We start from the raw sequence: 27,442 nt of genomic DNA, 5'->3' as shown, positions 1-27,442 counted from the left end.
AAACAAACGGAGAGAGTTGATTTTCAAGCTTGGATCAGAATAAATCAGGATTTTTCTTTCAACATTTTATTTTTAATAAAGGAAGTAAAGTTTATAGTGTGATGAAATCTAGCCAAAGTTCATACAGGTTACAGCATTGGTACTTTGTCAAAACTTCTGAAGTTAGGTTCAAGCATTGGGATGAAGGGATAAAGAAGGGTTGCTGAAAATCTTAAAATCAATATCTACATCAACTATGGGATAGATAAACTGTCAAGACAAAGTTAAAGCAAATGCTGGCAAAAAAGGGAAGAAATGAAAACTTTACATGAACAAAATTCCCTTCTACCCTAATAAAGGATCACCCACATAACTTTGTTTGTCACAAAACAATTTCTAAACCACATTCGTAACTCCTAATTAGTCACGCACAGGGCACGCTAAGAAACTCCTAGTGCATAAACACGGCCACACCAAAACCAAAACCACAAAAACAGTTAAGTCATCTACAAGAATTACGATAACAGGCACCCAGACAGCGTGGCCCAGGGTGAACACAGCGCACACACGTCAAGTGGGGAAGCCGGTTCCTGTATTTCTATATTAACGACACAATCATCGAGATAATGAAATCATCAAGCCCAGCCATTTTCCTGTGCGGAATTCGGAAGGCTACCCAAAAAAAAAAACATCGAGTCATGCACTGCTGGAGATGTAAAGAATTTATCATGACCACTTTATACAATGAAATGGTCTTCTGGACCAATTGGAACAGTCAAGGACTTTTGCAGCTTTTTTCTTTTGTATTTTTAGTGTCCGATGGACGTCAAGTGACAGCCAATTGAAATATCTTTGTCTGCATCAAAGGAAGAAAGCCAGTAGTTCTCAGTGACTCATCAATTTGAGAGATGACTTAATGATGATCTCATAAATAACATCCCATAAAGTTGCCTGGGTTTGATGAACAGGGCCTTATTTCATGGCTCTGCCTACCTTTGAATTATGGGGTTATGATCAGCATACTCCACGTACTGCACAATCACCAAAATGGCTGCGCTAGCTGTGTAAGCTAAGAATGCCTAGTATCGTGGAGTACGCGCGCAAAAGCAAACATTCCCTGCTAACCCGTGAAATACGCTTAACATAAGTGTGTAATCCCCTGCTTCCGTAAGCGCTGATTCAGCAACGCTTCTAAGACTCAAATGTTTTTAAAATTTATATCTTTTACCATAACCACAGTTTTTTGAAGAGAAAATTTTCTCAAATTACATACTACAATCCAAGGCTGCTGTACTTCTTACCAATTAAGTTTTCATTTCCATGAAAGGAACGTTACAGAATTGGTAAAAAACAAAAATCGTGAAGATCACAGATTTACGTAAAACTTACACGGTCTAATGATGATGATAGTTGAAAACATCCCTTGAAATATTTCGGTCTGAAATGTCATATTTGATGAGAAATAAATAATCTAACTTCGCGTTTTGAGTTTACCGCTCAGTGAGCGTTTTATTCATTTTTATTTTGGCATCAATGCAATGCAAAATTGGTAATCGGTTTTTCCCTATTTTCTTGTGACCCAGATAGCCGATTGATCTCAAACTTCTGCAGGTTTGTCAGTTTATATATATGGTGGATTACATAAAGTGCTTACACTGCCACCAACTGTTTTGTTAGCAAAAACAAATTCTGTAATGTTCCTTTAAGCCTAATGTTCAGAGTAATTACCAAATAAATACAGAGCCCGTTAATATTTTCCTATAGCTGCGGCTGCATTCACTTGGGTGTTTACTTTTGTCTGTGGTCTTAAAAATTATCCCTACTGCATTGTACCTGTGTTGCTTTACCACAAAACATCATCAACACAATTTCAGCATTAAAAACCACATTTCAGGGACTTCAGGGACCACATAAAAGGTTTTTATAAAAGAGTATGGGGGGGGGGCACAGGCTTGTGATGACATTGACTGAATGCTGTGGTTCTAAGTTGTTATTCAGTCAACTGGGAGTGTTAAAACTGGGAGTGTTAAAAATGGGTTTCCTGGGTGCCATTAATCATGCAGCCAAATTGAAAGGCATGAATGGCCGCAAACGTAAGGCTTCACTAGGCTTGAAAGCAGAACATGAGTAATGATTTTGGATCTAAACATCATCAATGTATGAAATTCACTATGAATTATGAATTATGAAAGCGGAATGACAAAACACCAATGTACTCATGCACGGATGTAGACTTGACAGTTTTTTTTATTGCCAATAAAAAATTAATGGCAATTTTAACACGAAGCAAGACTTTCTATTTACAGGTTTTTTATTTCATAAAAATTTCAGCCCCCCCCCCCTAAAATAATTTATACGAAAGCTTTGTTCCCTGAAAAAAGGGGTCTGAAAATGGTTAAAAATAGTTCTTACTCTACTTGACTTTTTCAATCTTTTTTTTTTTGGGGGGGGGGGGGGGCAAACACGAAAATTTTCCCCTCTTACAAAAGAAATACTATGCCGATTAAAATACACATTATGACGATGAAATTTATCAAATTAAAGTTAATTACAGTAATACAAAAAATTTAAAAATTAAAACAATTATTTTCAAAACGAAGTTTCCAGTATCAATGTCCTGTTGAATAATGAGGCATTTGACTATCTCTACCAAAAAAATGGTGACTGCTCTATATTCAGACAACCCTATGTTCCCAAAATCCCTTGTAATCTTAACGTTTAGATTAGGTTTAGCATTAGGTAGATACATCAGGGGTTTCAGAACAAGCAAAATAACTACAAAGCCACTTCCATTAAAATAGAGAGCATTTCCTGATGTATTTTTCCGGTATTATTAGGCCTTCCTACCGACCAAACACCACAAACAGAAACAAAAGACCAGGAAGGAAAAGGCAACTCCAGGAAACAATATTGGATGAGAGTGTCAGAGATAAAAGGGTACTAGGTTATACCGAGTGACTATGTTTAGTCCCAATTATAGAATTGTCCCAACTATAGTTTGGACTGATGCCAACTGGAGTGTTTCTGTAGCTGGGATCCAGTGAGTTTGTACTTGGCTTTTTCGACCGAGTAAAACTATACACCAGTTGATCATTATTACAAGTTGTTATTTACTTGACCACATGAAACATGAACACTGCTACTACTTTGTCAGCTCTACCATTCCTTTTAAATACCTTAAAATGCACAGGACACTATTGGTAATTACTCAAAATAATTGTTGCCATAAAAACTTACTTGGTCATGAGCAATTAAGAGCTATTTTATACATGTGTTAAAATACATCGAGTGAGAATACTGGTATTTGATGGTTACCATAATGTCCAGTGTCTTTAAGCAAAACAAATTACACAAACATGTACCTGTCCAAAGACAAATGTTGTCGAATGTTTTTCTCTAATAATCCTTCTGAACAAAACAAAAATCGGTTATTTTACCTTGATCTTCACAGTTCCATCACACACCATGGCATTGCATTGTCTCTGGTTGTATACAGTTATTTCTACAGACACAAAACTTATCCCTACAGAGCCAATTTGTAATGATATGTACCATTCAAAAAACAAATGCTTTTGACTGTTTTTCTCTAATATTTTTTCTGAAAAAAGTATTATGTGACTATTTTACCCTAAACTTCAAGATTCCATCACCCGTACTGGCATTGCAGTGTTTGAGGTTGAATATTTCTAAAGACAGTAAACACTCCTATAGAGCCATAAACATTTAAATATCCTTTATAGTTGTTTAGATTCCTACAAAATAAGATTGTATTTACAATGTACAGTCAAACATCAAGTCAAAAGAACCAAGAATACTTACAAAGTAGCTGTTCTCATTGTCTGTAGTGATATAGAAATAAGCTTAAACCTGAGTTGTTATTGTCTCTTATTCATCGAGAGTTAACAATACCCATCAACTATGACTGACCCTTTAATGACTTGCATGGCAAAAGACCAACCAGCAAAAATACAAAATAAATTGCAAGGTCAGATTATTGACCTTCAGGGATGAATAATTAACATCATTCTATGCAAATATTGTCTTTAATTCTTCCAGTAGATTATGTACTTTGAATTGAAAAAAGTTCACCTTATAATAATAAAAATAGTGGCTTCTTATATAGTGCGCAGATCCGTCATTCAGTGACGCTCAAGGCGCTGTAACAAACAGTATTCGTGCAAGGAGTGCATTTTGGCAACCAAACCAGAAACATTGGTCGTTGGTTGAGCGTTTTTGAGTGTTCAGTTGAGCGCGGTGACGATGCTGTTCAGACCAACCGGTAACAGACTTGATGACTCGGTTGGGCTTTGGTTGGGGTCGCCGAAACGCACTCCTGGTAGGTGGGACTCATTTGAATTATGAGACATTGACCTTTGTTGAACTGTTACTAAACATGATAATGTTGTGACTGATTAAAGACAGTACAAGGGCAGTGTACTTAGCGGTAAGAGCACTAGAAGGCTATTTCCTCAAGCCGGTCAGCAAATATTTTCTCCTTACAGCGCTTATAAGCAGAAGTTACACATAATTAAAAAAAAAAAATTCTGCTGACTAAATAAAGCAAAGCAGCTTTTTTGGTTGTAATAAACCTTTGCAAAGGCTGCCATCACTGAGGTAAAACAATGAATATGTGCAAGCCTGTGCGCGCCACGCACAACTCTCACCCAATGATAGGTCTTCCTTTGAACTCATTGAGGGCGCTGTTTCAACTATGACAGGATATAAAAAGGGTCTTTTCCTGGCAGAAGACTGAAACACCAACATATGGCAACTTCCAACAAAATAAACGAAAACTCTATGAAAATTCCCATATTTGTATAATGGTCAAATGGAAAGCAGACTGGTATTTCTCAAATGAATATTTCATGAGAGTTACTTTGTATTCACCCTTAGGGAACCAGACTTCATTCCACCTCCATCATTCACCCCCCGCCCTCTCTGTTTCTCTCCCCACCCCCTCATCCCCCAAAAGTACCTGTGTACACATTTACTATGTCTCAATTATCTCGGCATACCCGATCGATACCTTCCAAGTTAAAATTCCAAATTGGCCGTTTACAACGATGATATATATTTACCCTCCCTCAGGAAAAAAAGCTAATTAGTCTACCAGGATATAGTTCCACAGAATTACAGTACACGTTTGACGATTCGATACGTGATTTAATTGCAACTTTCTTTTCCAGAGCATCCACAGTGCATATTGATCCAGCTGCAATAAAGCCTTCCTCGTATTTCATTTTATTTATTTATTTATTTTTGAAGTGAGGGGACCCTAGGTCTAACAAATTATACAATGCGATACTTCTTAACCCTTACTTCTTCTTTTTACTCTCCCCCGGGTAATGGTGTAATATTCGGAGACAGTCTTTAACAGAGGCTGTTGACCAAAAAATCTGAACTATGATCGCAAAGCGTGAATGCTTGCAAGCGCGAAAGTTTCTGATACTTTTATTTTTGGCTTTGAAAACCCTACGCTGCGATCTGGCGTGTTCCATTTGGTTTTATCTTTATTTTCTTATGAGTTTGATCTTATTTATAAATTATTTCAAATATTTTAATAAAAAATAATAAAAACTTATTTTACTTTTTTTTTAATATTAATTTTTTTGGGGGTGGTGGCTTAAAAAAAAACGGATTTCTTGTAAAAATTTAGAAATCACATTCCTGCTAGGTTAATATCAGCAGTGTCGTATTCAGAGACCTTCTCTCTTTTTGGATTGGGGATTACTGCATGACTCGGTGACAGGCTCCGCTTAATGGAATACCTCAGAATATCCCGGATACGCTGGACTTTCTGGAGTGAATTCACACTGAGGAGGGGCACATATTACTATAGTAACGCTAAAATTGGAGTCTGATTCGTGATCTAATGAAAACCAAAGATAGCACTGGAAAGGTTATATCCTAATCAAGATAGATAACACCTTAACAATTCAACAATTCAGGACATGAGCAGAGAATGTATTTTAGCCTGTGGGACAGATAGGTCCAATAAATGTTAGGCCGGCGACTCCATCAAAAATTAAGGCTTTCTACTGTGATCCACCCCCATCCCCCCTTAGAGAAGCAATTGAAAAGTAATGTCATGAAGAGGCTAATCTCCACAACATAAATTATTTATTGAAACATTTTGTTTGATATTATGTCAGTAAATGCATTTAATTGATGATAAAACTTGAGATGAGGGAAAAAATAAAATTTTGATGATAGATTGATTGTAAACAATCTTTTGGGGATTGTCACCAATTCCTCGATACATTTTCAGCACTTCTGACAAAGTTGGTGACAACCCTAAATGTGATCATCCACCACCAATGGGCTGTAAAGTTGACACTTTCACTGTTATGGGATTAATGCATTTTTTGAGAGAGTGTGTAATCAGCTTCAAAATGATACCATCCACATTTAAATCAGATATTTCTTGACAAAGTTATGATTTCTCAAAGCCACATATTTTTTTATTCAGATTTCTCAAAGTTTTCTTGAAAACCCAAACAATTTAATAGGCTCTGCAATGTGCAAGTGCGACTTTACAGCCCATTTGTGGTGGATGGTCACAAATTTGTTCCAGACACACCCACTGTAGGGTCGCAACCCTTAGTTTGCAAATTTTTGTTCTAGAATTCAAGATGAAGGTTTTGGGCAATCATACAACTCAAAACTTCCTTAATTTCTAAAATAATCCCTTCTACTGCACTTTAAACCATTTCTCTGCAATAACTACATTTCATAAACATCACCTGCTAACTGGACCATAAAGGTGATACAACGGTCATGAAGACAACATAATTAAGCTGTCAGCAAGCCCCAAAAATTTACTTCGTGCAGAAATAACTTCCCTCACCAGAAATAAATTGCTTTTCTGAGATATGTTAATGACACTGTAAAAATTACACCATCGGACAATTACATGTTTTCAACACCACATTTACTTCTGCTTATAAATTGGTTTTTGGTATTTTTATGAGGGGCATTGCATGTAGTCATTAGAGCTTAACCACACCAAGATGATCACCTATTCATCATCAACGGTTTGAATGATTCTGTAACAATTTACTAATCAAACCAGCGGGATCCTGACAAGCTTGTAATAATCAAGCCTCAATGGTGCAGTAGATTGAGTTTCTAACAATCCGTTAAAGGATTTGGGTACTTTCTGTAACACAAAACACAATGTCCACTGATTTACATTAAACTTACACCGTTTGAAGATAATGATAGTAGAAAGCATACCTTAAAATATTAGTTGCTGAGGTGCTGTAGTTTTTGAAAAATGAGTAAAACAATGTCATGAAAATACGTTTTAACATGCTAAAATAATTTTTGTGTCATGATCACCCTTTAAGTACAGCATCTATTGGTTCATTATAGTGCGTTTTAAAAGGCGCGCACTGGACTCGTTCGGTAATTACTCAAAATATATATTAGCATAACTCACTTGGTAACGAGCAATGGAGAGCTGTTGATAGTGTAAAACATTGTGAGAAACGACTCCCTCAAGTTTTTTTGAGTAGGAGGTAATTCTTCACTCTAAAATATTTGAACAAGGCTTCTGAAAGCAAGAGGAGGGGGGGGGGGCTAAAAACAAAAATTCATTCCCAGCTGGTCTCTGAACTTTGCATCCCTGCTCGTGGCTCCTATTTTTTTGTGAATACTCACTTTGAAGTATAAATAAAGTTAAATTTGTATAAAACCTGAACAATTTGCGTCTACCTATTGAGTCACGTTTTTGGAGCCTCATACAAAGTTCTAATCTATCCTTGTATTATTGTAATACAGTAATAAAGACACAAACGATCCCACTATTCTACAAAACCATCTATCTTTCTCAAAATGGCAAAACATGGCCGACACGTATATAACTATCTCGAGGGCATTCGTGATGTAAAGTTATAGTCACCATAAAGCCAGCACCTCGGGTGTTTACACACGTGCAACGTGCGACCAATTCCGGTATAGAATTTTTCAGCGACGCAAGCTCTGCAAACAGCAGATTCTACGAAGGAAAATGACGAGTTTGCGCGGGTTCTGACAGTGTGCCCCCTCTTCATGTTTAGTCTGCCATGTGCGTGGGATTTCATTTGATTCTCTCTTTACTTTTTTGTCTCGCTGATGACATTTACGATGTCCTATTTGCCGATGTCAATCTTTTTATATCGGAGTCGGAAGGAGACAGGAGAAAATTGAGGGTATTGTTGTATGAAGAATTGATTCCCTGACATAAATTGCTGTTCAGAAGGAGAGAGCAATGCATTCTTGACAAGTTTCGACCACTTAGTTTTTTTCACGAGATTTGAAAAAATTGGGTTAATATGGGCATTGATAAAAGTGGCACAGCAAAATGCAAATTGTAGACCTTTGATACAATGGGTATTTTTGAAGCGTAAAACTGAATGCCATTGGTTCAATGTTCATTATTGCATCACTGGGCACAAATTATACACTGGAGTTCGGGCTGTGATGCCCCATGCTTTTGCTGTGGTGCCCTTTGCAAAGTTCCAACAGTGCCCTTTACCAGAGAAAAATTGCTGTGCCCCTTCTACATCCACTCTCTAAAATTATTCCTCAGCTTTGCATTTGTTTATTTCTTGTACATCGTTCTGGAGACAAAACTTATGAATCCTTAAAATAAAATGTGCGTATTTAATCAGGAAGTAGGGCCAGAAAAATGTGCAGAACTTGAGGAAAGAGATCCTGTATCTTTTCTTAGTGTTAATAAAGGATAAGCTCGGAGACTTAATGTCCCTTTAATCCTCTTACTGAAGATCTTCACCATCTTCCTTCGATACCATTGCTGTCAAAGAGCATGTACTACATCAGGTCAGGGCTTGAATTTGTTTTACACTGGACTGAGGCCAGTGGCCTTAGTGTCGGCCAGTGGCCAGTAGTTTTAGTCCCGGGCCAGTTGTCTTATGACAGGACAAGTCCGGCAAAAAACTAGCGCGTCCATAACTACAATGATATTTTTTTCCATTTTTTTATTAACTTAAAAAATTTGTGTGTAACTTACACTTACAGCTCAAAATGCAAGGAATTAAATGTATTTATCGCAGTGCACTGCAAGGGTTTAGTGGTAACACAGTCCCACGGTACATGTGCAAAGTTGAGCATGCATCCCTAATTACTTCCAGATCTCAACAACATTGCATTCCATGTGTGAGAGACATTAATTAGAAAGAATGTTTCTCAATGTCAAGCCGAAGCATTTCCCAACAATGTCTAAGGTTACTTGCTCTGGGCAAGCCTCCTAATTGATAAATCATTTTAAAATATTCCACGAACAAGTCCTGGTCCATGTCATGAATTCCGCTTAGAAAGTTATCGTCGACTGCGCTCCGTGGAGAAATTAATTGATGTAAGGAATCCAGATGCGGTGGTGTCTTCACCTGGGTCTAAGTTACAAGACCTTTGCATTCTAATCGCTAGGGGGCTTAGATGATTGCGCTAAGTGATCACAAGTGAATGCGATACGGGTGTGTTTGGAAACACGACGATCGTACATAGAAACTAGAGAAGGTTGCGAGAGTGCCTACGCTGAATTAATTGCTATTTGCTAATTACCACGTTTGCTATTTATATACAAGTGCTGGTTACAATTGACTATGTATGCTTAGCCTTCATTAATGAAGAGGTTCACCAGAAAGTCTTAACAAATTGCGTACTTTTCCTAATGACTATGCAAACATTGCCTCTTTGTCTATTTATAGAACAATCAGCTGTGTATAGAAAAAAAAAATTCTGACAATTTGCGAATTCAAACACAAGAAAAATTAAATAACTCTAAAAATGATTTACTGACTTCTGTTTGCATCAGCCCAGACTTCCATGAGTACAGAAAATGTACTAAACATTGTTTAACACACTATTTTACCTTTTTAAAAGAAGCCCCCCCCCCTAAAACCCTCAGAAGATATCCTTAGATTTCAAGCATACAAAAGACACAATAGAGGGGGGTGGGGTGTTTAACAACATGACCCATACCAAGCACCAAATGGGTAAATCGATTTCACAGGGTTGAAAGGTAGAGGCGAAACCACTAAGCAAACTTGAAATCGCAGAGAGGTGTAACTTTCACCTACTCTTTGATTCATCCACAAACCACAACCTTTGGTTACAAAAACTCCAAGCTTCCCCCATCTTCTTTTATCCCCTTCCACCCCATCATCAGATCTTAATGTACAGAAAAAACTTCACCCCCCCCCCCCGATCCCCTCAATGACAAACAATTTTTTTTACAAACCATGAAATGTATCCACCTACATTAAGACTACATGACAAACCCATAAGCTTCTAAAATCACCAAGCTCGTGAAATATATCCGTCCTTCTTTTCACATTAAAAGTTGAACAGCTTCTGGATTACAACTCAAACTAATTCTAGAAATCAAAGTGGGTTGAAATTCCACTCTTGACAACTTGTTTTTAGGTCAGTCAAAAACTTGAAGAAATCCTCAGGTAAAGAAGACCTTTAGAAAACAAACAAAACACTCTATCCTTGCCACAGTGGCAAATATGGATATGGCATTACGCCTTACTAAAAGGCTCAAAATTTACACTGGACAGCAGGGCCCAATTTCATAGAGCTGCTAAGCAAAAAGAATTGCTTAACAAGAAATTTCTTCCTTGATAAAAACAGGTTTACCAACCAAATTTCCATGTCATTTTCAGGATAAGCAAACAAAAGCTGAATACCAGTACGCACTGACTATGCAACAAATGGAAATTTGGCTGGAAACCCTGTTTTTTATCGGGGAAGCAATTTCATGCTAAGCAAATTTCTGTGCTTAGCAGCTCTATGAAATAGGGCCCTGGCCCTAGGCCAGTCATTTTAGCTTTGTGCCAATAAACTTAGGTTTGGGAACAGACAGGTCACGTGGTCCTGTGTAATTATACTGGAATGATAGACAGTTAGTATCTTTTATTCCGATAATTATACAAACATATTTTATCTAGAAGGGGTTTTCAGAGTTTCCAGAGAGTGGGGTGGAAAATTTTATGTGTCTCACTTTTGTGTTTATTGTGAACTTGTTCGTCAGAAATAAAGACGTGAACGTGAGATATGGTTTAAAAAATATTTATATAAAAAAACCTGAGCCATAACATTTTAAGACGTCCTCCATTCAGACAGATGCTTCCCTCCTAATGGAACTGAGCAATGAACCTCATACCGAGCACACCACAGACTGGGGGCAAACAAACCATCCCCCCAAAAACCCAACAAGAAAAAAAGAAAACAATCTAACAAGTCAAACCATCTCCCAGACAGATCAACACGAAAGAGGAGTCGAATCTCCCGTCGAGAAGAAAACCAAACCCGATCGAGACATCACCACCATACAAAGACCTGACCCCAACCCTAAGTGCAAGAACTGCACTGCAAAACAAATTAGAGTACTTGCTTATACCCAAAATAGACCGTTGCTGGAGAGTTGTTGTTTTTTAACTTCCTGATAGCGTAGCGGATCAACACTTCCTCAAATTGAAATACTCCGAGTGGAGAAGCTCATCCGACTAAAAGCATCTTGGGAGATGTGGGATTGGGACATTTTAAGGAAAGAGGAATATTTGTTTCTTCCTCGATGATTTGAATTACCCTCTGTATCATCAAGCAAGATCACTGCCAAAGTATTAAAGTGTATATATAACAACAACAGCCACTCTTCTATTGACAAGTGAAAACAGTTTTTAAAAAGCTGCGTTTGGGATTTCAGTAAGTGAGATATTTAACACTTTGTTTACTTGCTTGAATATTTTTTAATTTTTTTTTATTATTATCTTGAGAAGAAGAGGAAAATCATACTCTGGAAGTTTTGCTGTCATGTCTTGAAAACAGAGGTTTATCGAGATTTACCTCTGACATTTTCTTCAAGATGATATTTTGTATATTGTGGTTGTTTTTCTACACTATACACAGCGCCCCCACCACCTACACACAGGTTTAAGCTTACTTTAAATTAAATCTAGCAACGAGTTTCTTCCGCTTTATTCTGAGGCAAAACAGACAATTATACGCTGCTTCACGTAATGCAAGGATTTATACCAGGGCTTTGTTCTATTCCACACACGAGGCTTGCAACGCCCACTTATTTCAAGAGGCCTTTAGATACACCCCCCCCCCCCCACACCCCCCCCCACACCCCCCCCCCTCCCCCCGATGCTGCATATTATACCTAGACTGTATGAAGGTGTAGTGAGCACGCATAACATCTATACAAGTACCAACTTATCAAAAAACGCTGTATCAATTCCAGTCTAAATGTCAAATTAAAATTCAAGCTAGCTCCCGAAACGGACAAAATATCACTTTCCATTATTGGTCGAGTAGTGGGCTGACAAACAGAATGGAAAGCACTTTATGATTGAAAAATATGAATTTGAAGTATGGGTTGGTTTATTACTTGTTATTTTTCTGTTGGCCTCTATGGCCTGTGATGAAGAGAATTAATTCAAACATCGATTCCTAAGCTGCATTTCAGATAAGCAAACGTTGTGTTTGTTAAGCTCAAACGGTCATCTAAAAAGTCACACAAAAATAGTGGGTAATAAACCACCACCACTCAGTTCTAGATTATCATCACATGGTGTTACCGCAAAGCTTACTATGTTAATATTTTCATTTTGTTTTGAACACAGCCTTACAGGATGAAACCTAGCATCACGGTTAATGGAAGTTTTCCGTACAGCGCATTGATTATTCTTGTTTTCTCTCATCTTCTGTTTACTTAGCCGATCGAACCACTCTTTTGGGTTGAGTTGTTTTCCCGACGACCTCATGTTATATTTCATACACGAATACACAGAAATGCAGAGGCCAGTTTATTTAATATTAAAGTGAAACCAACAGCCCAAAGTTTGTTTTAACTTTAATATAATAATACCAGGAAACTGTAATGCGCCAAAATCCATATAAAAAGATGTTCCCAGAGGGATTATATTTGAACAGATAAGTATTATATTGATGAACAAACCTTGCAAGCAATGAAAAACAAGCAAAAGTAACTTAAATACAATTCTAGAAGGTATAGGTTGCCAACATAAAGACTATAACACTGGTGTGATGTGACTTCTACGATTAAGCAATAAACTGGGCAGCTGTATTTTGTAGTCTTTGCTATCTGGCACACTGAGTGTTTGGTAATTGATAGCGATAATAATAAGAGCCTTTAATCCACCAGGTTATTGAAAGACAATGGGAGTTTTCGCTGTATGAGTCGTCTTTTTACATCCCTAAGTGACAACAGCAGGTTATAAACTTGGATCCAGATCTCAAGGGTTTGCTAAATTAACAAAGCTGCCAACATTTGCACCTTGCAATTGGCATAAAATGCAATCGGAATGAAAAAGCACAAGTGAATATTTCAACTGTAAAATTAATCTCACTTTATAATACACACAAACTCACACTAAAACCTGAAAGGAATTTAAAGAAAGCTATAAAATGGTTACTTCACCTCCATGGGCTGAAGGCATCCGGCAGACTGAGGGCCCTCTTTCTGGGTCGCGGGGGGCCGATGGCTGTCACCTGATAGCTGGCATCCCTCCTCAGCTCAAGTAGAGGGGAGTTTGCAACAGAACCCCTTCGCCAAGAACGACGACTGAACTTCTTCAGTGGTGAAAAGCCGTCCATTGTCACACAGTTTTTGAAAAATTTTAAAAGTACTTTTTTTCTACAGCAGTATAGAATTTTCTTCCAGTGTTCTATAGAGTTCCCTGGGATCTTTAACGTCTTAATATTTAGCAGGGAAATAAGTCCGGACAGATGTTTGTAATGAATCGGATCTTTCCGATGAAGGAGCACAGTGACAATGTAAGCTCAGTGTCACTATCAATTCCTCAGCCCTGGACTGTTTTTCTCACCGAGCCTTTCTCGGCGAAGAGACAGCGTTATAAGAAACCACAGGCTTCAACCACAGCTGGAACCCTGTCTTGCCAAAGGCAAGATGAGTAGGCAGTGCTATGGGGAAACCAAGCAAATGTTGATGCACATCAAATTACAACTTCTGATGTTCTTGTTCTCGATGAAAGACGATTACTCCAGTACTGGGATCCAGTCAGTCACATAAGCTGTGGGTCTGCGTTGATGAACGGTTACTCAGCTAATGTTGACAAGGATGTATAGCGATGTCTACATTCAAATCCACAGTCTATTAATGGCAACAACAGCTCCGTCTGTCCCAGAACAAATATAAGCCGTCAGCTTAGCAGTGATTAAATACGCTACAGAAAACAAGGAAATGCAAATTTCGGCGAATGCACCACCCAATAACTCCGAAGCCAGATTAATTTCAGGTTTTTAATAATCAGCACACAGGGTGTAGGATTTAGTCAATCAAATAATGTTTGTCAATCCAAGTGTGGCGGCCATTTTCATATCATAGAAGAAAAGCAACGACTAAGATGTCACCGTTTTAGGGATGCATATCAGTTCAGCATCACTCCCCAACCATCTCTATGCCAACTGAAACATCCCATGCGTCAGCGTTCCTGGAAATATATCACTGCACTCACTATGAACAAAACACCTTCAGAAGTTTTCCATTAAGCGAGCACTTCAACAAGAACAGCACCGTTGTCGCCTTTTTTTCCTTTCTTCTCCTTTCCCGCTTTTTAAAGTGTAAAATCAGACACGAAAAAGAGTCTCTGGAGTAAAAAGCAGAACAAATAAATGCTTCTAGCTCAGCTTTATTTATCAGCACATTTTACGTCCAATATCCCAATTTTGTCGCCCATGACACAAAGGTTGCGTCCACATCGAATGCTCGGGGACGAACTGAGACACGGCTTACTTTATGGTGTGTTTTTATCCAGGCCCCAATTGTATGGGAGTTGTTATGGTAATAACAAATTATGATGCCTCTAGCTCTATGTGTTCGACAATCTGTGCACTCTATCAGCCAATTTTTGAGATGGTTTCTGATTAAACCGACGCCTCCCTATGCATCAGGCTACAGCTGGGCAGATCATTTGGCGACGACGAAAAGAGAAGAAAAAAAATATCAGAAATCCAGTCTGACTTATAAAAGAGAACATTCTTCTGATGAGTGTGTTCGAAGTACCAGGTGTGTAGTTAGCTTCCTTTTTGCACATTAAAACACCACTAGGATCAAATTACACCGCAAATGCATCTGACATGACAACAAGCAAGAAGTATGAGAGTTTATCATTGGCGTCGTCCACAGCTGTCACAAAAAAAGTACCCTGGTAGTCTGTGCTCATTAAGGGATGTTTCACAAATAACACGCCCAACTACAGAGGACACCGCATCAAAGTGACTGGTGAGATGTATAGCCTACATGCAGAGCTTGTTGGTGATACCTCGTCGTCCGAGCACTCAGACGTGAAGGTTTCTCTCTCTCTCTCGACTCACTCAGTCTACAGCTGTCTCCCAATGATGCAACACACCTGTGCAGGAGCAATCCCAGCAACCTTTGACCTCTGCCGCTTGATTGGCTATTCAGAACCAGCTACTCATGAATATGTATAGATCCCATTGGCTGGTGAGAGTCAACTCCAGAGCATTGTCTGACCTCTGGCACTTGATTGGCTTCTCAGAACCAGCTGCTCATTAATATTCATAGATCCTGTTGGCTGGTGAGAGTCAACTCCACCCGAACGACCTTTCACAGATGGGGGATAGTTTTCCTCATGAATAATTCACTATCATAAATACTTCATTCCTTATGAATAATTCAAATCCAAAACTCAGTATCTATCCTCCAACGATGACAAAACAAACGTGCGACACTAAAATCTTGTTGTAAGACTAAGTATTAACTCCTGTCTCTCATTAATGCACGAATTGAAAGCAACTGTGTAAATGTTTCATATGTAACTACAACAGGATCCCGGAACAAATCTTCGTAGAAAAAACAACTCGCTGGTCCATTAATGCAATATAGTTACATCATGCATTGATTTCAGGAAAATCAACTCCAATAACAGTATTGATTCAACCGTGTAATGAAGCCGTTACATTTGTAACCAGGCAGAGAGTGAAGTGGACGAATAAACGGCGGCGAAGATGAACGTCAATATTTACCGCTACCAGTTGGTTAATCTTGTACTTCTGCAACACTCATCAACCCCTAGCTGTATCTGCAGATAGTTTCTGAGTTTCTAAACGGCAGTTAAACGACTTGTATGGTGAACTCTTTAAACCTCCCCGTGGGACAAAAGTTCAAGAGGTCAACCCGAGTAGCGAATCCAGCAGCTTAGTTCAGTTATTTCTGGCCTGAACACTTCCACACTGATCTGAATCCAATCGGGGCAATTGCTCTCTTAGGAAAGAGTAACTGCTATTCAGCGGGGCTCACTTTTCAAATGTGAAGAGGATAAGTTACCCTCAATGCACTGGAGAAGTGTGAAGCACTGAGGCTCAATTTGCTTCTGGCTGCGGCCCCTTACTTGGCAATTCAATATAAAACAGTAATATATTGTCAAGTTAGTTGAGATCAATGGTGGGCCACTTTTGTAGTCGTCAGAGTGATTTCAAAAAATGGTATCGTCTTTTTTCTTCAACTTTCTACTACTCAGTCTGTCTGTCCCACTGTTTGTAGATGCTTCAAGATGATGGTAAGAGACGGTCTCTGACAGATATAAGAATTGTTTAAGTTTGATGGTCAGTCCACATTGTTTATAAAATAGTGGCTATCCAAATACTAATTGATAGGGGCAGGTGCTGAAATACCCCAGGTTAACAAGTATTGATCATGGATGTCTCTAACTGAACAGATCGTGTCGACGAGCTAGATGCTGATCCAATAACAATAAAGATGATTTAGTAGATGGTCCAAGATATCAGCACAAAATAACCAGCCGAAACAGAGCGCTCCTAAGTCTGGCCGAGCGGTTGGGACCAGTGAAAGAATTTATTGGAGATGACACACTTATAAAGCAGAGAATTTGTCGGCACAACATCAGAGGCTGATGAAAATTGGACAGAGTCTAATCTGTGCCCAGGTGAACAAGTCAAATGCAGGGGGTAAAATCTGAAGTATGTCTTCACACTTTAGACGGTCTCTCTTCAGTCGCTAAGACACTAAAAGAAGCTTCTTAATGGCAGCTAAAACATACCATTACAGGACTTCAAACAGCTAATTAATGGCTTCGCCGAGAAAGAGCACAATTCCCCCCGGATACAAATGTAGCTATGATACCCTTCTTCGCCGTCAAAAAGTCCCACTTATGTCGGGATTAGTTTGTAGCGAGACTGGTGGAGTGTTGGTTAGTGTGGAAAGCTCTCCTTCCGTGGATCCATTAATATTCGCATGAATCACAGAAGCCGGACCACTTAGGTGCAATTTGCTCAGACAACGTAAATGCCCCTAATAGATCATTGATCTCAAATTCATTTGTGTTTTGTTTTTTTCTTCCTATCTCTCTCTCTCTCTCTCTCTCTCTCTCTCTCTCTCTCTCTCTCTCTTAATGATGACGAAGGTATCGTGTAGGCTGGCGATGTACGTGTGTAGCTGCTGGAGTATCTTTACGAGGCTTCACTTTGTTCAGCACAGGACTGATTGAACATCATCACTTGGCATTAAGAAATGCATTTGTTCCATTGACTCTCGACCTTTCATCCAGCGTGCGGCGAATCACTTTAAGAAAGTAAGAGCGACAATCGAGAAATGTGGTTTCCAAATACGCATGTGACTTTCCTTAAATTGGGTTAATTAGCTTGAATCCACTGATGCACAGATATTCAAATCATCTCAGATTGGAACTCCATTTGCCGGCTCGGCGTGAGTTTGATACGATGACCACAAACTTTGAAAAGCCGCTTAATGTTTGCACAATGTCCTCCAAAACAACTTGAAAAGCAAACATAGGCTGTTTGTTTCAGCTGTCTGAAAACATCATCTCAGAGATATCCTTCTCCACTGAAAAACTTTAAGGTTCAATTTCAAGTTCGCTGAGTGCAAACCATAGATTTGCATTTTAAAGAGTTGAACGGCAGACAGCGTTAGTGTAATTTACATCTTCCGCACCCAAATGGAATATTTTGAAGATGTTGTCTGCAAAAAGCTGGATGCTGCTTTTTAAGGAGACGCAGAAGTGTCAACAAAGTGTTCCTCTATCAAGGGAAAATGTGGCAATCTCTGAAGAACTCTTTCAAGAGTCGGTGCCTGAATTGTCGGCTCCTAAACAAGTTGAAGCACTAACGTCAACGGCACGAACGTTGTAAACAACGTGGGTGTATGGTGCAAATCATATCACGAAGGGATGTCAGTCATAAAAGAAACACTTTTCCCGTATATCAGCAGTTCTAACTCCACCAGGATAAACCCCTCTGGGTTATAATGGAGACATCCAGAGTTGCGATGCAGCGTTGCTATGGAAACAGAGCAATAATTCCGCTCTTCCCATTGACCCTTCAACAATTGATGCTTCACACACTACATACAGAAATACGTCATCGGCTATCTATAGTAACCTTTTTCGCAATCTGTTTTTAGCCTTTACCATTTGGGAAAGTCAAGGGCAAGGGGAGTTCATCCTTTCAGTGAGTAAAAGTGATGAATTAAAAACAAATTATTGGGCGTTGTTTACTCTCACACATTCCAACTCTCAAAAGCATCGTCAGTATAGGATTATATGAACATCAGAAACTTCATATAATGGTGGAAATATCTCCCACGTTTACCCTCCAGACAGTTTAGAAAGGACGTTTAGGAGCTTTAACAAAACATTAAGCAACCATTATCATTATTAGCACATTAATTTTTTAATGACGTTATCAAAGTCTGGTCGATGTTTTCCCTCTGGCCATCCATGCATAAGATTTAGATGCATAACATAAAGCTAAAAGCACACCATGCGCAGTAGAGTATATTCATAAAAGTATTGCATAATATTAATATTTGTTATTATTCATATTCCAAGCAAAGTTTTCATCTCAGAAAAACTATCAAGGAAGGAGTAAACAATAAATGAAATTATTTTAATTGAAAAACCCAAAACTTTTTGTTCCCTCTTTCAACTTGACATTTATGTCCACTCACTTGCCAGTATTATATTTGAAGATTTTTGTGGGTGGGGGTGCGGTCGCTCTTTTTGAAGACCTGTGAAAAACAGCAGGCACCACAGACATGGATAAATATGAGACTGTAAACAATAATGTCAAATTGAGCACACTAATAGCAATTGAAGTTTAAAAAAAGTAGAATCAATATTTTAGCCTCAGGGTTGTCTTTACTCTCAAGTCTCCAACCCTACAAAAGTAACAAGAGAAGTCACTTCTCTAAAAATAAAACTTTCCAAAACCCATCAACTCCAAGAGAGGAATATCAATTTGTAAATGATTTGCGAAAAGATGAAAGCAAGAGACGGGTAAATACACCTCGGGAGAATTGCTGTCCATTTTTTGTTTTTAGCGGAGATGAGTTGGTAAAATGGACATCTACCTTGGGGAATGGCGTCCTATATAATTTCGTCTGCTACAGGAGGAAAAAAAGGAAACAATTTCGTGATCTTTCAAGCCAATTCCATTTTATGGTGTGTGGGCAACATGTTTTGTCACTTTCACTTCTCTTGCTCTTTTTCTTCCTCATTTTATTCTGAGAAAACAGCCTTAGAGGAAAAGTGTCATCAATTTGGTCAAATTGATTTGGAAAAGAGAACGAGTGAACTCCGAAAATGGCGAAGGCGTCTGGAACTCTGCATCTTGAAGCGATTCATCCAGAACTCTAGATTTAATTTAAATTAAATATTTATTTATTTATTTTATTTATTCATGCCGGTTGTTAAGCCAGGGCTTCTCAGAAAGCAAGCTTAATCACTGTACAGCCAAGAACCCTTTAGAAAGAACAAAATAAAGGAAATTTCAGTTTTAGATGTGGGAGGAAAACCCCAGAGAATTATTCCAGGGAAAACCCAAGCCCCAGTGGGATTCAAAACAGGGTCTTTATAAGTAGAAAGCAATGAAAGAAACCTGAACATCAACCTGACTGCCCTTATTTCCAGATTTTTATTTTTAATGGGACTTAGAAACCTCTTCATATATGGACATACTTTAATTACTGAATCAGTTATGATTACTTATAATTGTGGGCAATTCTTCTTTGGGAAACAATTTCCTCTACTTCACGAAAAATGTATTAAAAACAACAATTAAGTTGAAACTGTCAATATGAACTTCAAATTGATGTTTCTTATCTCTGATAGCTCCTACTGCGTTCTCAACAACAAATCCAAATAAATTATAACTCATTACGTCAGAAAATTTTGCAGGAGTCCCTAGCGACAAAAATGAGGCTGAATAGGTCTTTGTTGTTCACGGGGACGTGAACTTGCAACGAGGGAGTTTACCATTCAGTTGATGAAAAGAGAACTTCCTATTAAATTGAAATCTTTGAGCTTTCTGTTCCCCTCCAGTTGAAATGGGACTAGATGGAAGCACTAGAGAGGGATATAAATGACTTTGTCTGCATCTCGGCAACGGCATTCATCCCCCCCCCCCCAAGTCTGATTATTGACTCTGTACACGCGTCCTTTTGCCCATGGTAAATTAGTTTTTCCCATTGTTGGAGATCAGGGGGCCTGACTCCCACGCACGATCATTCAATTCTTTTTGGTCCATTGGGTGTTTGGACTCTAAGTACTTAAAATTAACTTGAGATGAAAAAAAAAATGAAAATCATATAAACCGGCTTCCTGAATGTGGTCTGTAATGACTAAATGTCGGACATAAGAAGAATTCATTTCTACAAAGAGTAATATTAAAAATGTAGTTATCATTTGCAAAGGGTTTTTCATAAATCAAATGTAAGTCACTACTTCCAAACTACTTCCACATGCATTTAAATTGTCTGCCTTGTAATTATATTTACTATTATTTTATTGTTTTTGCTAGATAAGCCTTAACTCGATAGTGTAGGCAAAATATATAGGGAACTAAACTGAATTGAACTACCACTTGTCAAATAATAAACCACAAGGGAAACTGACTGGGTAAATTTAAAATGATTTGGGGTTAAACAAAGACATTTTTACTAGAGCGGAATTTGAACCAAAGAGTAATAAATATTGGCCAATGTTAATAATCATGAGACTGGCGATTTGTTTTTCCTTCTACTCTTTAGTTCAGACATGTAACTTTCGAATTAAAAAAATAAAAAGCGGAAATGGCCGATCACACTCAAAGTGTTTTCTATAGCTGTTTTGAAAAGAAAAAATAATAAATCAGCTGATCAGCTGAAAAAATGCATGCCGGATAGTCTTTCCTCAAGAAGTTCTATATATTGGTTGTACACATCCAATGGCTAGAGATTAGAAATTCAATGTCTTTGACTGCACAGGGAGCCTGGAGACTCAAACACGTCATCTCTCTTGTGAAGGTCTTAAAAGCCTTATTTACTCACAAAAACACCGACCAGAAATCATTTTTTGTTGAACAACAGTCATATCTCTTATCAGGCAACGTAGCCTGCTCACATATGCCCTATAAGGGGAAGGAGAAAAACAACAACCAATTTCTGAAATTTATTTCATAATTCAAGATAACAAAAGATGTTGACAACAACGTATAGGGCACGAATGACGTCAAAGGCTGCCGGAGCCATGGATTTTGTCACCAATGTCTGGATGCCGTCAGAACACAATGACAAATACAGGGTGTCCTCCATGTAAATTCGCTGATGTGGCTCATATGACAATGGAAAACATGCATTGTTGCAAACATGCTCAGTGCGAGGAGAAGGTTGACTTGTTTGTGTCGTATTTTTTCTACTTTTAGTTGAATTCGACAATTAGAGCATTATAGAAACGCAAACCTTTTGTTCCTCATCGAGAAAGCCAATGTTGATGCAGCTCCTTTGTTTTTTTATCGAAAAGTTAGTCTTTGAGAAGTTTTCAAAGACGAGTAAACAAAAATTATACATGGCTGAAATTTGGCCCAGACTGTTGGCTCTGAAAAGAGCAGGTTGGTTTCTTCTTGACATTTCAACCAGCTTACCCTAGTCGTCTTCAGGAGAAAAATAAGTTTTACAAGTTTTAAAGTACATGAGAGCACGCTCAAACAGTAAACACATATCTGCCCTCTTTTTTCAAAAAGAATATGACTCCACTCTGAAGCAATTTACCCCAATTGTATTCTCTCCTTACTTCCTCAATAAAAAAAACCTTAGACTCCGACGAACATGGACGGTTTCCCCACAACACAAAAAATGTGCAAGAGTCCATTCCAGAATGCCTCAGGCTTCTTTTAACTTCCACATCAGCCTCGTTCAAATCAATACCCTTAAATCAAAAACGCATCCAACTGTCTTCCTTTATCCGTCTCGGGTAAGGGCAATCTACGCCGAGAGAACGCCATCCTTCCTCATCCAGGGAAGACCGCAAGAATAAAAATCGTTTGGAGTTTTCATTTTATTTAGTCTGTCCTTTGGACCGTCAGGTGAAGGTTGCATACAGATGAGGTACATCTTGTAGGTAATTAGTGAGCTGGCCCTTGAGCGTTCTAATCTATACCACATCATTAAAATACACAACAACTGAATCCAGGCAATGTTTTTCCTTCGTACAAGCTATAATTAAAGTGGACTTTAATCCCAGGAATCCATCCCAATGGTGTGACAGAATGAGAACGTCAGGCCTGGATATCCATCTTTGAAAGGGAAAGGCCATTTTTATTTTGCAAAGGGCTGTCATTGGAAAATCTTAAAAGTCTTTGGGAAACTTGTGAGGGGCATCAAGAACAAGACAACGACCAGGGCAACAGAGGCCATGGGCTTCCGTGGCATTCTTGAACATCTAGACCTGGAATGTCCTCGGTTCAATCTTGTGTACACATTGGGGATATCCCAATAATAGGAGAAACAAAGCAAATTCATAGAGCTGCTTGGCAGAAGAAAGTATTGCTTAAGATTTGTCTGTTAAGCAGAAATGAACAGGATACCATCACAAATTGTACATGTGACATGGTAATTTGGCTGGTAACCTTATTCCGGTATAAGCTGACTTTTGCTGTGCTTAGCTACTTTTTGTGCTTAACGAGCTCTATAAGATTGGGACCTGGCCCGTGCTCTATGGTCAAATCTCTCAATTTATGACAGCGAATTGTCCTTGCAAGCAATATTCAAAAGTTCATCTCAATCATCTAGCTTTAAAGTTCATCTGGAATGTTTTTATTTCCACCTCAAGTCAGCAGCCCCCCCCCCCTCACCCCCCCCCATCCCAACATACTCCAATCTGGGTCACCGAGTAAATATTCTCACCTCGGGCCTGCAGCTCCCCATTAGTAGTCAAGCCATGAACCGGCTGTTAAACTGGCTTGGAATGGAAGCCTTGTTGTCTGAGACAACAATAATACCAGGGCCCAATTTCATAGAGGTGCTAAGCGCAAAAATGTGCTTAGCATGAAATTTCTTCCTTGATAAAAATAGGATTACCAACCAAATTTCCAGTTATTGCATGTTGCTCTTTACTGGTATTCAGCTGTTGTTTGCTTGTCCTGAAAATCACGTGGACATTTGGTTGGCAATCCTGTTTTTGTCAAGGAAGAAATCTCATGCTAAGCAAAGTTTTGTGCTTAGCAGCGCTATGAAATTGGACCTAGGTTTATATAGAGCGTACATAACTGCCCAAAACTAGATCAAGGCGCTTCTCATTAGTGTTATCATTTTTGTTCTTTCTTCCGACCCTGGGAAACTGATCAATAATTCATCATCTATTATTTTCTCTTCATCCTTCTCCTTGGGGAGGAATGCCCTACAAATGTTTTGAATTTCTTTTTAATAAAAACCTTGTTGACTAAAGTTGTTCTTGGTTACCAAAATGATATGAAAAGGGAAAAAAAAACATAAAACATAAAATAAAAAAAATAAAAAACTGTTAGCTTTCATCTCTTTTAATTATAATTTTGGGTTGAACAAAGCAAAATTGACTCAAGCAAGATATAAACTGGCGATCTCTGGGTCGCTTAGTTATCTAACTCTAATGTTGGTCATCCCTTATAATTATCAATATCTTTGCCTTGGGTTACTGTTTTTAATGATATTAATGTATCATTACTATGCACACCCCGACTCCTTCAACTGTGGTAAGAGCCTGTAATTCAAGCTGCTGTTAATCGCATAATGTGGTATAATCCCATGGCTACATGCCATAAATCTTTAAGACATCTCATCTGGGAAATCAGCTTTTATATCACATCTTCCCAAAGTCAGGTAACCAAATCTCACTAGTTGAATATTAGGCCGTATCTGCACTTTGTGTATACAGCTATGGCTGTTGCAAAGGAATTACTAAAATATGTGTTCTGGATATTTTTATTTATTTATTTATTTTTTTTTTTGGGGGGGAGGGTGGGGGGTGTTTCAGGGTTTTCTGGGAGCAGGGTTGGTTATTTGCTTTACGTTGACAAACTACTCAGAGGAGATACATATTCTTCTATGTGGTAGACTTTTTCATTGTAACAATGCTAATAGGAAATGTGTACAAGAATGTTAAATGTCCACCACATGAACAAACAAATCCAAATCTGCATTGAAGATTAAAAAACAAAACTTCAAAAAATATTTCTTGAAAGACTGAAAAGCTGTCATCATGTCCCTCACAACCAAGAATCCATCTCATCTTCACAGAAATACACCAACGATGAACTGCAAATCAACAGAGGGCTCACTTCCAGAAACACAGTGGATGCAACTTCATCTGATTATTTCATTCTCCTCCAAGAGGACAACTGATGAGGAAAGCATTACACTGTCTTAACACAAGAGGGCTCACTTCTTCAAACCAAAGAAGATTGCAACGTTCGACAATTTTTCATTTAATTTGATGCCAATGTGTCTGTCTATATATTGGCAAGCTTATGTTTATGTATGCACAATGATACTAGACTAATCCTACGATAATGGATTTTATTTATGAACAGAATTTATTTTCTATAGACAGGATTACCACTGAAATTGAACTCGGTCCTTCAAAGGTACAAGAGTAAATTTCCACAACATATTTTCCAGGTGATGATGAAATCTAAATATTTAATTTAGAGGTAAAATCTAGACAAAAAAACAAAATATACTTCTGGTCCAGTAAATAAAAGATTTGAGGTATAATTCATGTGGTCTAATCAAGATTACTTGATATTTGAGCCCTGCCATTTTGGGTTGCCTTTGACAATAATTTACAATGACTCCTAATATGCAAAGTGATAAAAACTTTTCTAGCCAATCAAAATACCACTACTGAATTTTGCATATATATGCAAATTACTCAACTCAGCACTGAATAATCATGCCAGCGGATTGATATTCACAGTGAATCAGATATGCATAACAAATCCCTTTAAATGCTCAAGTCAAGGATGTGGCAGTTTTTAATGAAATTCTAAGTGTTGCTTGATTTAGTTGTTTACAACTGTAATTAACAACTTTAAATGTAATAATAAGGTATAATATTTTTTGTGTAGCTTCTATTGAAAGTGCTTTCATCACTAAGTTTTAATTAATTTATTTTTAATTTATTTTTGGGGGGGGTTTATGTTTTGATTTTTAAGATGAATTGTTTTGTTCAAGATGGATCTACACAACCTGTAAATTTACATCAAGGAATGTCAGTTTCTCACCTACAAATGATGAATGAACAACAAAACAAAACAATACCTATCAAAAATTAAACTCACTGCTACACTTAGCAAGAACAACATCACATCAATCTACCTTGCTTTTTTCTTCGGAGTACACATGAGAGCAGTGGCCCAAGCAAAATCCATAGCTATAGAGAAGAGCAATATTAAAAGCTGCAATATTCCACACAAATTGGACAGAGTCTTTTAGAGTGTGGTATCCATGAAGTTCCAAATAATAGTTTTATCTGACACCACTTCAGAAAAATTCTCCCTCACAGCAAAAATGGGCCTCTTGCGGCGATTAAGTTCTATCCACACTCATTGTTTTTTTCTCTCAATCCACTTCGATCTGTCAATAAGTTGGATCTCCCTTGGAAGGCTACAACAAGATACTGTTACAACACTGTGATTAGTTTCTTGTCAACGCTGTTATTTTGCAGACAGCAGTGCTGATTTAGGTAAGTGCTGATTTCTCTTGTCTGCCATCTTTGGAACAAGATGTGCTCTTAACACAAGGAAAGTGCTTTCACTCTCTCCTACTGCTCAACTAACACCCCTTACTACATGCTCCTGCATTGAAGTTGATTTCTAGTCTGAAGTTTACCTGCACTTTGCACTGAAGCGTGTCAAACTGTGCCTTTTATAATCTGAATCAATCTCCCAAAAAAAAGGTCACATAATGTAGCCTCTTGAAGACGTTATTGATTAATTTGTATTAACTTCCTCCTGTAGAGCACATTTATGTCCATTGACTAAACCTCCAGCTCCACAACAACTCTTCCTGAAGACAGCCAAAACATCGCCTGGATAATTGTTAATTCCAAAACAAGCCACAGCTCGCCGTTTCCCTTTGGAACTTTAAAAGATCACAAAGTCACGTCGTCCACGCCACTTCAAATAGATTGGACAAGAGGATTGTCCGTCCCCCTAGCCGTCCCGTTGAGACAGCCCTCAGTGCGTCTCGGAACACCTCATCGGAGCATCTTCACATCTATCGAGATGACGGAAGATTCGCATCCAACCTTCTCGCAAGAAAACATCTCAGGAGTCTGGGCAATATGCAAAGCAAGAATTCCCTCTTTTTTTCTCTCTCATCTTCCCACTCTCTCCGCTCTGAGGCTGACTTAGAAAACGACAAATTAGTCATTCAGATCCATGGTTCCCTTTATCTATCCGGAGGGCTCGTTGAACCATTAATGCTGGAAAAGCCTATGGGGTCCTGGAATGTACGGTGAATAAACGTTGAAACAAACCCGGAAAAGCGGTTGAAATGACGGGATGGACAGGGGGGAAAAACAACTGGGTAATTTATTGATCAGGGCATTGCTCATCACGCCTGATGTGGTGACACAATGTTACTCCTGACCTGAAAAAAAGTATTAACCCAACTTTGCATTTTTTTTTTTTCTTCCTACCTTTTCCCGTCTTACGATCGATTAGCCTTATTCGAGAGCTTAATCGTAGTCAGTTTGCTCGACCACCATGGTGAGGTGTCTTTCTGAGATGGAACGCCATCACTCACTTCAACGAAACAAAATATTTGTCATTCATGACATCTATTATAATTTGCTCCAATACACCCAGAAAATAAAGCTGGAAGAATCTCTCAATATTCATTGAGGATAACTCTATAAGAATTTCAAATGAAGCGGAGATCGATTCGATGTCCGGCCCGAGAGACTTTCTGATCCATTGCAATTTTCTTGAGATGGAAATGAAATATATTTAAATGATGGATTTGTTACTCCTAAAAACAAAGGGGAGCATACCATCTTGCTTAGCACAGAAATATTTTGCTCAAAAGAACAAGGTTACCAGCCAAATATCATTACGTTAAAATTGTTGCAACTGGTCCCCCACTAACTTTTTTGCTTAACAAATAAATTTTCTAAGC

The 27,442-nt window shown here is 38.3% G+C and overlaps 1 protein-coding gene across 3 annotated transcripts in view; it reads right to left on the bottom strand.

Moving 5' to 3' along the window:
* The window catches only part of LOC117302100 (rap1 GTPase-activating protein 1-like), a 48,704-nt gene extending 22,095 nt beyond the window's left edge, over positions 1–26,609 (bottom strand). Inside the window, exon 1 of one of the 3 annotated variants that reach the window (XM_033785896.1) lies at positions 25,640–26,609. In XM_033785896.1, the coding sequence (XP_033641787.1) occupies positions 25,640–25,692 (53 nt within the window). In that variant the 5' untranslated portion in view covers positions 25,693–26,609. Of the gene's footprint in view, positions 1–13,432; positions 15,319–25,639 lie in introns of those variants that run through there. The other 2 variants (XM_033785894.1, XM_033785895.1) reach the window with 2 other exon arrangements.
* Between the last annotated feature and the right edge of the window lie 833 nt (positions 26,610–27,442).

This window comes from Asterias rubens, chromosome 18 (genome assembly GCF_902459465.1).
Source record: "Asterias rubens chromosome 18, eAstRub1.3, whole genome shotgun sequence".
In the NCBI taxonomy this organism is placed as follows: Eukaryota; Metazoa; Echinodermata; class Asteroidea; order Forcipulatida; family Asteriidae; genus Asterias; species Asterias rubens.
This window is presented reverse-complemented; position numbering and strand designations above follow the sequence as displayed.